Source organism: Electrophorus electricus, chromosome 18 (genome assembly GCF_041902795.1).
Source record: "Electrophorus electricus isolate QZ-2024a chromosome 18, ASM4190279v1, whole genome shotgun sequence".
NCBI lineage: Eukaryota > Metazoa > Chordata > Actinopteri > Gymnotiformes > Gymnotidae > Electrophorus > Electrophorus electricus.
The window spans coordinates 10,538,971-10,548,635 of NC_137514.1; the positions used below are offsets into that span (position 1 = coordinate 10,538,971).

The 9,665-nt window shown below is 39.4% G+C and overlaps 2 protein-coding genes across 9 annotated transcripts; one reads left to right on the top strand and one right to left on the bottom strand.

Moving 5' to 3' along the window:
* Positions 1–594: 594 nt before the first annotated feature.
* serhl (serine hydrolase like) lies at positions 595–7,928 on the bottom strand. 8 transcript variants are annotated; one of them, XM_081701716.1, is made up of 13 exons: positions 7,789–7,837; positions 6,891–6,949; positions 6,558–6,701; positions 6,318–6,431; positions 6,055–6,096; positions 5,242–5,278; positions 5,084–5,153; positions 4,766–4,875; positions 4,544–4,623; positions 3,777–3,811; positions 3,380–3,456; positions 2,819–2,909; positions 595–2,718 (listed from the first exon to the last, which is right to left on the bottom strand). In XM_081701716.1, the coding sequence occupies exons 2-13, from the start codon at positions 6,946–6,948 to the stop codon at positions 2,572–2,574; spliced, it is 1,005 nt and encodes a 334-aa protein (XP_081557842.1). In that variant the 5' UTR covers position 6,949; positions 7,789–7,837; the 3' UTR covers positions 595–2,571. The 8 variants fall into 8 exon arrangements, with proteins under 8 accessions (XP_081557842.1, XP_081557841.1, XP_081557840.1 ...); XM_081701715.1 differs by lacking the exon at positions 7,789–7,837 and adding an exon at positions 7,113–7,239; XM_081701714.1 differs by lacking the exon at positions 7,789–7,837 and adding an exon at positions 7,113–7,239 and having other exon boundaries at positions 6,558–6,725.
* Positions 7,389–8,884, top strand: trappc5 (trafficking protein particle complex subunit 5). Its single transcript, XM_027014820.3, has 3 exons — positions 7,389–7,501; positions 7,855–8,125; positions 8,302–8,884. Exons 2-3 carry the CDS (start codon positions 7,856–7,858, stop codon positions 8,596–8,598), a joined length of 567 nt encoding a protein of 188 aa, XP_026870621.1. The 5' UTR covers positions 7,389–7,501; position 7,855; the 3' UTR covers positions 8,599–8,884.
* Positions 8,885–9,665: the final 781 nt, after the last annotated feature.

A 9,665-nucleotide genomic window follows, 5' to 3' on the forward strand; every position in this document is an offset into this window, starting at 1 on the left:
GAAGGAAGGGCGAAAAAAGAGTCTTATATAAGACTCCTTTTTTCCTGACCCTCTCGCTCTGCAGTAGCAGGAGCAGACTGATAGTATCTGGGATTTCATTTGAGTTTGCTTTAAACAGACATTAAGAGGGAGTTATGAGACACAGGATGGTTTTAAGCCTACTCCTCTCCCACACACACTCACACAAACATTGCATTCAGTGTAGTCTCTTTTCCTCTCCTCACATACTGTCTGCATCCCAACATATAAATGACACATTCCAACACCCCCCTATCACACACACACACACACACACACACAAACTGCATTCAGACATGCATGACACATTGCAAAATAATCTCCTACTCACTCCTACACAAGTTAACAAAAGAAAAGCCCTCTCTGCACAGCTTTCAGACTGTGTCGCCAGAGGCATATACTGCATGACCAATAAAACACAAAGATTTAGTTTCCTCTTAGAGGGCGTCCTGGCTGTTAAGTGATCAGGATTAGCTATATTTTTGTTTTTTTGGACTGACAGCTGAAATGGTTCTGACTTGACTTATACACAGGAGACATGGATGCCTTAGTCTGAAGGACATTAGACACATGCAATTGTTTTGTTGTGCTTTTTAATTTTTTAAGTGAGAGCAACAACATTCTACAAAATAAGTACTTGTAAACTTACACACATGACCTTACAGATTTATTTTAAATAAACAAATGTAGTGACCATTGTGGCATATTAAAGAATTTGTCTTCTTGAAGAGCACCTTGGGAGTCACAGAGGTCACAGGTGTCACAACACTGCAGAGTTGAGTGTTTTTCTGCCTCTAACCCATGAAGGGATTTGTGATCAGCTGAGGAGCTGAACCCTGTGCATCAAATCATCAAAGCCACTAAACTCTGCAGGGGTGTGGCACTGCAGGATGGAAGTACTATACCCTAGCATACAAAACATCCAAACTGTACAGCGCATTCAACTGTAAAATACATTGCTGTGACAAAGGGTTTTCCCCTTGTATGAATTCCTGAATTTGTGCACATTTCTTTTTTAACAATATATATATATATATATATATATATATATATATATATATATATATATATATATATATATATATATATATATATATATATATATATATATTACACACACACACACACACACATATATACACATATACACACACACACATATATATATAGGCAGTGAAATTGACACAAAAGTTTGGTGCTTCTTTCTTTCATGTCTTTAGTGTGCAAAGTATCAATTACCCGATCTTCAGGTATGAAAAGGTGTTCCATCGAACGTCAAACAATGCCCTATTGTCCAAAAGGGGAATGCTGGGAACAGTAAATAATATCCCCAGGAGTGGATGTAAAATCATCCAGGAAGTGAAAAAGAATCCAACAATATTATTTAAACCACTGTGAGCCTCTCTTGCCTCAGATTAGGTCAGTGTTCATGCCTCAAGCATCAGGAACACAATAGTCAAGAATGGGATAAATGGCAGAATAGCACAGCAGAAACCACTGCTAAAGAAGAATGTAAATGTTTCTCTCAGGTTTGCCAAGAAAAACCTAGATCATCCTCCTAAGCTTTAGAACAATGGGTTATGGACAGATGAACCTAAAGTTGAGTTCTCCGGCTGACCTTGGCTGCCCTCATGTCTGGCAAAAACCTAACAATGCTTTTCAAAGTAAGAGCTCCATACTCTCTTACTTTAGTGGTGGTAGTGGGATGGTCTGGCTATGCCATTATGTCTTTGAGGGAACTTTGAATTCTGCTCTGTGTCATCAGAGAATTCTTCAAAAATAAAATGTCAGGCCCTGTGTCCATGAACTGAAGCAGAAATGCAGTTGGATCATGCAACATGACAATGATCCAAAATACACACAGATGTCTACCTCCCAATGGTTAAACAAACAAAATATTTCAACTTGTGGAACGGTCCAGTCAAAGTCCAGATCTAAACCCTATTGAAATGTAGCGGCGGGACCAGTTCATGCTTGTAAATCTACAAATGTCACTGAGTTGAAGCAGTTTTGCAAGGAAGAATGGGATCAAGATTCCTCCACTGCATTGTGAGACACTAAACACTAACTACAGAAAACAGTTGCAGTTATTGCTGATAAGGGGGTGTAACCAGCTATTGAAAGGAAGGGGGCAATCACTTTTTCACATAGGTGAAAAACTTGGGTGTTGAATATTATTTCTTTAAAAAATGCATAAAATGTCCATCATGCTGTTTTGTTGCCTTTTATGCACTATTAGGTCTTGACTTAAGACAAAATCATTCTGCATTAGAAATGTGCACAAATTATGTAATTCAGACAGGGGGCAAACATTTTCACCACACTGTACCTGTATTAGCAGCTGCACACTATTTATTGGATATACAATAGCCCGGGGGGGGGGTACCATGCGCTTTGTTCATCCGCATACCCCCACCTGCTGTATGGCACTTAAGTCATCAAATACAAAACGAATTTAAAATCAGCAGGAACCACTGAGTTCCATAATAATTACAAAAGCAAGTGTGTTAAGCAGTGTGAATTTGACTAGGCATCAAGGGGCTGGGACCCCACTCATAATTTGGCAGTTTGACTGGTGCCTAGAGCCCCAGCGGTGGGCTCAGAAGTCTGGGACAGCAGAAAGTCACTGATGAAGGGTGCCACCACATCCGGGTTGTTTAAGTGGACGTGATGGTCTCCTTCGACTGTCATGATGGTGGACTGAGAGAGAGAGAGGGGAACAGAAGACAGAACAAATACTGAAGACTTGTGTCTCTGTGTATGAGCTAAATGCAGTAGGATAAATGAGGTAGGCACTCACTTTTAAACTATCCCAGCCCTTCCGTAGTTGAGTTGTATAATCCACAAATTGCATAAATTGTGGATAGCTTTTCCCAAAACCTTGGCTCGCCCTGTAAATGAACAGAGTTGGTCAGATTTATATTTAAAAAAGCATCACATTTTAAAGGCTAAAGAGCGTGTTAAAGAATTGGGATCAGTCTACATCCGTATGTTCATCAGGTCAGATACAATGTGAGGAGCCAAGTGGTTTAGGGATTCAAGTTCATCACTGGAGGACTGCAGATTGGACTCACAGTTTTCAAGGACCACTCCAAGTATTTATCCCAACCCTCCATAACAGTTCCTGATTTCACCAATGAACTCACATTCTTAAAAATAAATTATTCAATCTAATGAATGAAACCAGATTATATCATGACCATGTAAAACAAATGCCAGAGAAGAAGTACCTGCAGTCCTCCATATGGACTACAAAGACTTGAGTAGGCGATCTCCATACAGTGCAGTAATAATAAGTGTCACACTTGTCAACTATACCCAGACTGCAGTCAAGTGGGTAAAGTTTGTAACCAGAACTCACCACAGTATTAACACTTTAGCTTTTATCTGTGACTGCATGTAGAGACTCTGCTCCAGGGTCAACCTTGCAGTGTTCGTCTGAAACAACCCCCAGCACCAGCCATCAAAAAGAGCAGCAATAGTCACAAGAGGTGGAAGGATGGGTACAATGCTGAGAAGGAATGCATTTTAGGTCACTCTTTTACAGCGTTAGCCATTTTTGCCATTGCCGAAATATGTTATTGATCAGTTTTCTGCACAGGAAATTACTCTAGGAATAAACTGATAATAGAACTGATACAAAATATGACAGCACAGAAATGGTCTCAAACTTGTCACTGGAAACCATGAGGAAAAAAGGGGTTAAATCCATAATACAAGAAATGACCAAATGAAGCAATTTGAAGAGACAGACTCACCAGGTTAATTCTGAAATCTCTTGTGAAAACAACTCCTTCAAAAGAAAAGAAAAGAAAAGATCTGGTATTTATAAAACCCATTGTAAAATATTCAACCTTTCCTGTTGGTTTGGACAAAGATTTTTGCTAAAAAACTGTTATAATAATTATGATAAAGATGTAATCACTCAATTACTATTAAGTTTGAATTGAATAAGTTGGAATTCACTTTGCTTGTTTAGAATGTTATGACCTTTGTTTAATATGAATTCACCCTGTTTAGACTGTGATCAGTGGGCTCATTGAAATCTGTTATTGATAAAGAGTTTTAAAGAGTGCAGAACCTCAAGAACAACAACTTAGTAGCATAGAACATCTCCGGCATAGCATGTAACGAGCTAGAAAACGGGGTCTGTCTGTAGACTGCAGAGGAGGTGGAGACTCCTTCATGGGTAGGGACTTTTTGTGTCTGAATGGGCATGTCTTCAAGTCCAAGCATGGTAGTCGCGGGTGATAGTGGAATAGACTGTTTGAAGGACATGCCTATGGGTTCATCCATTGGCTAAAAACATGTCCACCTGCCTGCAGATTACAGACAGACCTTTGTCTCCTGAACGCTGAAGCAAAATATGCAAATGAATGTACAGGTGCTAGACAAACAACACAGGAACGGCATAAGTGATGTGTGACTTAATGCTGGATCTGTCATTTAGTGTACTGTACTTATTAGGACATTAACCACTCTGAAGCTCTAGAAATACTGCGAGTGGAAAAGGCAGCCATACAACCTCCTTCGAACTCTTTGAGTCCCCGTTCTAGAAGGATCTGAGCAGACTGGTCTGAAAGACTTGGATTTACTGCCTTCAGTCTAGGGAAGGGAAGGGGAAAAAAAAAAAAAAAAAAAAAAAAAAAAAAAAAAAAGAGACATGGTTAGGGAGAAACTACAGGCATGGTGGATGTTCCCCAAACCAGAGATCATCTCTGACAGACTACAGGGCTGAGGTCCTTACCTTTCTTTGGCTGCTTCGTATGAGTAAACCTTTTCCTTCCTGGTGTCCATGATTTTTTCATACTCCGTCATTTCATCTATCCCTTTTCTCATAATTTTATGCAGCTGTGTCTATAACCAAAGAAGCAGAATGAGCAAAGAAGGGAAAAAAATGTGGGAAACAGAAATAATACCCATGTGTAAATTTGTAAAATGTTTTAATTATTATAGTCTAAACAGTAGAAAATGGTCATTTTTAACATGTTGTATGGTGAGGAATACTGTAATTATTTAATAGTCATTATATGTTTTAGCTTTATGTGATGAATCATGTGCGCACTGTGTCTGCTGGCAAAAATCCATAAGAGTCCAGTAGTACAATGGAATCCACCATCTCTGGATACAGTACGCTGAACTGCCCAAAAGCAAAGAGCTGTGAGCAAAACAAGCATTGACCCTCTACCATAATTAATATACAATCGCACAGCTATAACAAACCTGTGATGAGGCCTTACCATTCCAGCTATGTTGCCACCTATAGTGAAACAAAGTTATAAAGGCCCAGGTTTATGTCAACAGACACCAGGATTCTGCAAATTACAGATATCTATAAGCAGTTATCTTGTTGGAAGTCTAAATATACATACTGATCAAAACTTTATTCACAGCAAACACTGGCTGTGCACTCAGACCAACCAGTCATTCAATATGTGATATGGGTCTCTGTGGTGTATAGGTCATTGTGAAAACAACCTGTTACATAAACTCCTACGACTTCATTGCCGCCATATAACGGAGGTCCTACAGTACATCAATAGCTACCGAGGGTAGACAAAACAGTGGGGAAAGGTTATCTGAACGGATTAAATGCAATGTGGACTACATATGTGTCTTGCTCATTTTCATACCAGAGCCGACATGTTTCTGTTTATAATTACATTTTAAATTGCTGGATAATGAAATTTGAATATGCAACTGTGGGAGCCAGTCACAAAACCAGCTAAACATTTTCATGTGTAAAAGCTTCCATTTGACCAATTGACTATGGTAGCTCATTAGTACAATCAGAAAAACCTTTTACCTCACTGACGTCTAGTCGCTACCTCAATTTAACAGTGATACATAATGTCCATAATGTGCATGCTGGCATTCCACAAAAGACTTAAGTTGCCCAGTAGACAAAAGTAAGACCAACTCCTTATTCATTTATCGCTTGGTATGATTATATAAGCGTTTCCCCCAAAACTGTATGTAAATGTCTTAAGTGCAAAAATAATTTAGTTATGTTGAGAAAAGCAAACATCAGCTCACCCATACTGTGTCCTATTATGGAGAAGCGCTTCCACTGAAGAACTGTACACAGACACAACATATTAGTGGTCAATCACCTTCCACATAGCAAAGTCTATTTTAATGTTCATTTGTGTCCATGTGAAATTAATTCAGCACTATAAAACTCAGTCACACTATAGGTCTTCCAAGTGGCACACCTTTAGTTCACATCTTATGTCCACTGTGGACACGGGAGGTGCTGTGATACAATTGTAACAGGACTGAACACAGAGGACTCAAACCTTCTATGACTCTTCGCACATCTGAAAAGTAAGTAGGGTAGGTGTAGAAAACTCCTGCAGGTCTATGTGAGGAGAAGCCATGGCCAGGCAAATCTATGGCCACATACTTCAAATCTGAGAGAGAGAGAGAGAGAGAGAGAGAGATGTAGCAAAGAAAGAATGCTTCAAAATCTAATTAATATGAATAAAAATGAATTTAATTAGGACTGTTTCCAGGGTAATTATGAAAAGATACTTTACCTCTAGGTAACAGTGGAATCAGGGTGTTAAACGTTCCACTGTTGTCGCCCCAGCCATGCAGGCACAGTACTGGACGCCCATCATCAGGACCCCAAATCCTGCCTCTTATTTCTCCCCATGGAACAGGCATACGGAACTCTGACACTATTAACGCGAGAACGTACTCAGCTGTAAAAAAAGATTTTCCACAACAGTTGTGCATTTACTGCAAGTCTTAAAGTGCATCATCTGGTGACGTGGCGACAATACACAGCCTAGCATCAATTCACAGTATATCAGAGCACCGTTTCTTATTACAACCTTATGGGAACTCTTAAAGAAAATATGGTTTACCTGTTGGCTTCATCTTTGCCGTGACCAAGTGTCTGACACGTTTCAGTATCTGAATCATGCTTATGTAACAGTGGCAACGAGCCAAAAAGCACATTAGTTTTCGATAATGACGTAAAGATGTAGCCATCTATCTAATCTAACATTGAAAACTTTCATCAGTTCATACAAAAGCATTTAGCTGTATAATACAGTTAACCTAACAAGCGAACAACTGTCACCGACCTTAAGTTGTCTTAAGATCTTTACAAACTTTATCTCAATCTTGTGAAAGTCCTGAATGAATAGCCTTTTGCGACACAACTAACCTAACGTTCGTGAACGTCATTTAAACAAAACCCACTCCGGAAACTACGTTTCTATTTAACAAAATAAAAGTCACATGTACATAGTTACGTTCATTTCGTATACCTGAGCCGCTGCTGTATTCCCAATGTTTTCCAACAAGAGTCAATAGAATACATTGAACGGTAGCTGCTTTTTAAATACAGAATTTGCAAACACCACAAGAAACGTTTCTGGACGTCTGGCCTTTATTTTGAAATATACCCCATCCACTTGCTGTTAGTCGAAACAATAATATAGCTTCACATTATTAGGACATTAACCATTGGGTAAGCACAAATTAAAATATATGACGGTTTGTTTATATTGTAACAGATAAAATCCATTTTGAGAAGAGCAGCTTCTTTTCACTCTACGATAAAACGTAACCTTATCTGTCTAGCTAGCAACGTAGGTCAGATAATCTAGCTAGCTAGCAACTGGAACAGTACCCAGCAAGCAAAATGCTTAATATCTAGCTAGCCACGTCGCTTCAGCGTTGATTTCAAAATCTGTTCCTACAGTATTGCTGAGCTAGCTACACACAATCTGAAATAGTGTTGCATTTATAGCGTACTTTATGTTAGTTTCATAATGCACATAGCCCGCCGTTCTCGTTGACGACTTCCGCCCCGTTCTTCAGAATGGAGACTCGCTTCACGAGAGGCAAGTCCGCGATTCTCGAGCGGCCGCTCACGCGTCCCAAGACGGAGGTCGGTGTGGGCGCGTTCGCCCTCCTCTTCTCCGAGATGGTGCAGTACTGCCAGAGCCGCGTGTACTCCGTGTCCGAGCTGCAGGGCCGCTTGGCCGACATGGGCCACGGCGTCGGCGCTAGCCTCCTGGACGTTCTCGTCATGAGGGAGAAGAACGGCAAACGAGAAACCAAAGTGCTGAACATTCTCCTGTTTGTCAAGGTGTGTTTCGCGTTACAGTGGCAAAGATCTTTTAATGAGGGTATGGGTAGGACAGTGAAAATATAAACGGGCGGGAATTCTGTTCTGATAACGTTTTGACTCTCGTTTCATTCATCTGTTGTCTTTTGCCTGTCTTCTACTTTATTTTCTCATCCTGCTTGCCTTATTCTCTCTAGGTAAATGTATGGAAAGCTTTGTTTGGCAAGGAAGCAGATAAACTGGAGCAAGCCAACGATGATGATAAGACCTACTACATCATAGAGAAGGAGCCCCTGATTAATGCATACATATCTGTACCTAAGGAGAACAGCACTCTGAACTGTGCAGCCTTTACTGGAGGCATCGTGGAGGCCATTTTAACTCATAGTGGCTTCCCAGCCAAAGTCACTGTGCACTGGCATAAAGGAACTACACTCATGATCAAGTTTGATGAAGCAGTTATTGCACGCGATAAGGCTCTGGATGGTAGATAAGTCCACTCAGGAGATTGTCCTTCTCCCTAACTCACTACAAAAAATTCCAGTAAACTTTCTGTTTGAGAGGAACAACTCCAGCCATGTCTGGGAGGAGGTGAAGGAATTATATTGTTTATAGGGTATTGAATTATGCGGTTTATAGGGTAGGGTGGGATTGGGGGGGGATGGAGCATTTCAATCAGTTCCTTTATGTAGTAAATGTTTTAAAGATTGTTCACTTAACAAAAATGTCACTTGACAACACAAGGGACATCATTGAATAAATGGTTGCAAATCTGCAGCACTTGTTGGCAAAGGTTCCGTTTATTTAGAGTAGAAGTGGACAGTATCAAAAATTTATTAATGATAACTGCTTAAAGAGTCAGATATTTTCCAATTTAAAAAATGTTAAACTTTGGAAATGAAAATGCATCAAAACTAAATAATTGCTACTGTAAATTGCAAAGATAATGTAGTTTTATTTCATAGACCTTGAATGTGCAATAATTTATAAGCTGTTCACATTTTGTTCCTAAATATCACTTGCTATCCTCTAGTAGGTGTGGCATTGTCACATAATCTTTCCATTATAGCACCGATTTAGAAAAGCAAGGCATTCTCCCACACTTGGACCACCAAGAATTTTCACTTCATATCACCAATTTAACATTCCATGCTTACTGTTATGTAATATTTAATTTCCAATTTTTTTTCAGGTGTTCTTGAAAGGAGTTTCTTTATGTACCTATATGTTCACAATTAAAATATGGAATCCATTTACTGAAACAAGCCATAGTCAACTTTCAGTGCTGTTAATTTTTGTAAATGGTTTCCATTGAATTTTCTGCACTCACACACATGCATTGCTTTGTTTGACTATTTATTCGGGGTCGTTGCTTGTAGTGGATGTGACTAATAACATGTTATAGCTTTCCTTATGAACATTGTTTAGAGCAAATTATCATTGGGGATTTGTTTGGTAATTGCCGACATCCTGATGCAAAATTTATTGTTTGCGTTTATTCTTCACTCTTTTAGGTAGAATTTATGTTTTAAATGTTAACGAGTCCGTGTAATAAAATGTC